Consider the following 1,562-nt stretch of genomic DNA (forward strand, 5'->3'; position numbering starts at 1 on the left):
GGGCGAGGCTGGCGAGGGAGGGGCGCCGCTCTTGGGCAACGTCGCGTACCACTCCTCCACGGACACGTTGCTACGACACGATTTCACTACGAACGGATGTTCTAGAAGCTTCGGGTACTTCGGACGCTGGCGGTAGTTTTTTGTAAGGCTGCAACAAATTATGGGTTGTTTATCTATACTATTATAATACAGCGTAAACACACACTTCTTTAATGCCTAAGATGTCAGCAATTACAACATTTTGAATAATTCTTGTTTTATAAAAACGCCCTACACTTGCGTCACGCTTTAGGCTTTATATTTTCACGCCATTAAACTTAGAGGTAAATATTTTGGATAAAACCTTAATGTGGGAAAAAGACCATAAGTTGTTGCCAACATCAAGAAGCAAGGTTGTCAAGGTTTGCCATGACATGTCATTTTGTCATTTGCAATTGATAATTTGACAAATGTAAAACAATAAAAAAAAGTTTCATAATTTCATGCGGATGAAGCCGCACGGGAACAGCTAGTTAACTTAATAATCATCATCCTCTTATCCCTATAAAGGGTTGGCACAGTATGTGCTGCTCTTCCATACATTTCTGTCTGAATTCACTCTTTTCTTAAGCACATCTTTCACACAATCCAACCATACTTTCTTTGGTCCTTAGTAACCATGCAAATTCACTTCTGTTTACTTAATAGTGTAATAATTTATATTATTTACCATTGAGATACAAAAGATTTGAATTCTGACGTAAAATCACTCGTATCCGGCAATTGAGGTGGATCATCTGCTATTACCTGAAAAAAAAAAAAAAACAAATTATTTACGTTAAACAATTACTAGCTGTTGCTCGCGTCTTCGTCCGTGTGGAAATAAAAATTGAAATAAACATAGTCTATGTTACTGATAACATAGCTATTTATTGATGAAAGAATTTTTTAAATTGACCCAGTAGTTTTTGAGTTATTACAAACACACAAAAATACAAATCTGTTCTCTTTATAATATTATAATAGTATAGATTATTTGCTAAAATAGAATATATGCTGTAAAACTCACCCTTGTTAGCACTTCAAAGTCATTTTGGCAGTTTCTATATGGAAAGACGCCGGTGGCGAGCTCCACTAGCGATATACCGAGGGACCACACGTCTGCTCGAATATCATAGTCCGGTCTACTGGGGTCCGGCGGATCTATTCTCTCAGGCTGTAAAAAATATATTCTCACTAAAAATCCACTAATTAAACTAAAATTGGCCAAAAACCATATATTTAAACGAATATAAAAAAGACTTGAAAATCATCTTTCTTCTCGATCTCGATCATTTCCAAAAAAAATTTCAACTTTTGAATTCTATATGTTGCCCGAATAAAACTATAATACAGATATAAAGCATGTTTTAGAGTACAAGTAAAAAACCTACCAATAAACCATAATAAAAGAGATAATAATATTAATATAGTTACAGCCATATACGCAGCGCACCCGGCGCTCCTCGTCTTAGCCTTCGAGTCGACTAGACGTCCGCTAATGCCGAAGTCACACAACTTCACGTTACCGCGCTCGTCTAACA

General features: G+C 36.4%; 1 protein-coding gene across 1 annotated transcript; it reads right to left on the reverse strand.

Annotated features, from left to right (window-relative positions):
• Positions 1–6: 6 nt before the first annotated feature.
• Positions 7–1,557, reverse strand: LOC106110059 (dual specificity mitogen-activated protein kinase kinase 7-like; the record flags this gene model as incomplete). The annotated part of the gene is made up of 4 exons (XM_013291746.1): positions 7–148; positions 710–786; positions 1,049–1,195; positions 1,456–1,557. Coding segments are annotated over 4 exons (468 nt in total), but the record flags the coding sequence as incomplete, so codon positions are not given.
• Positions 1,558–1,562: the final 5 nt, after the last annotated feature.

Source organism: Papilio polytes, unplaced genomic scaffold (assembly GCF_000836215.1).
Source record: "Papilio polytes unplaced genomic scaffold, Ppol_1.0 DF820915.1, whole genome shotgun sequence".
Classification (NCBI taxonomy): Eukaryota; Metazoa; Arthropoda; class Insecta; order Lepidoptera; family Papilionidae; genus Papilio; species Papilio polytes.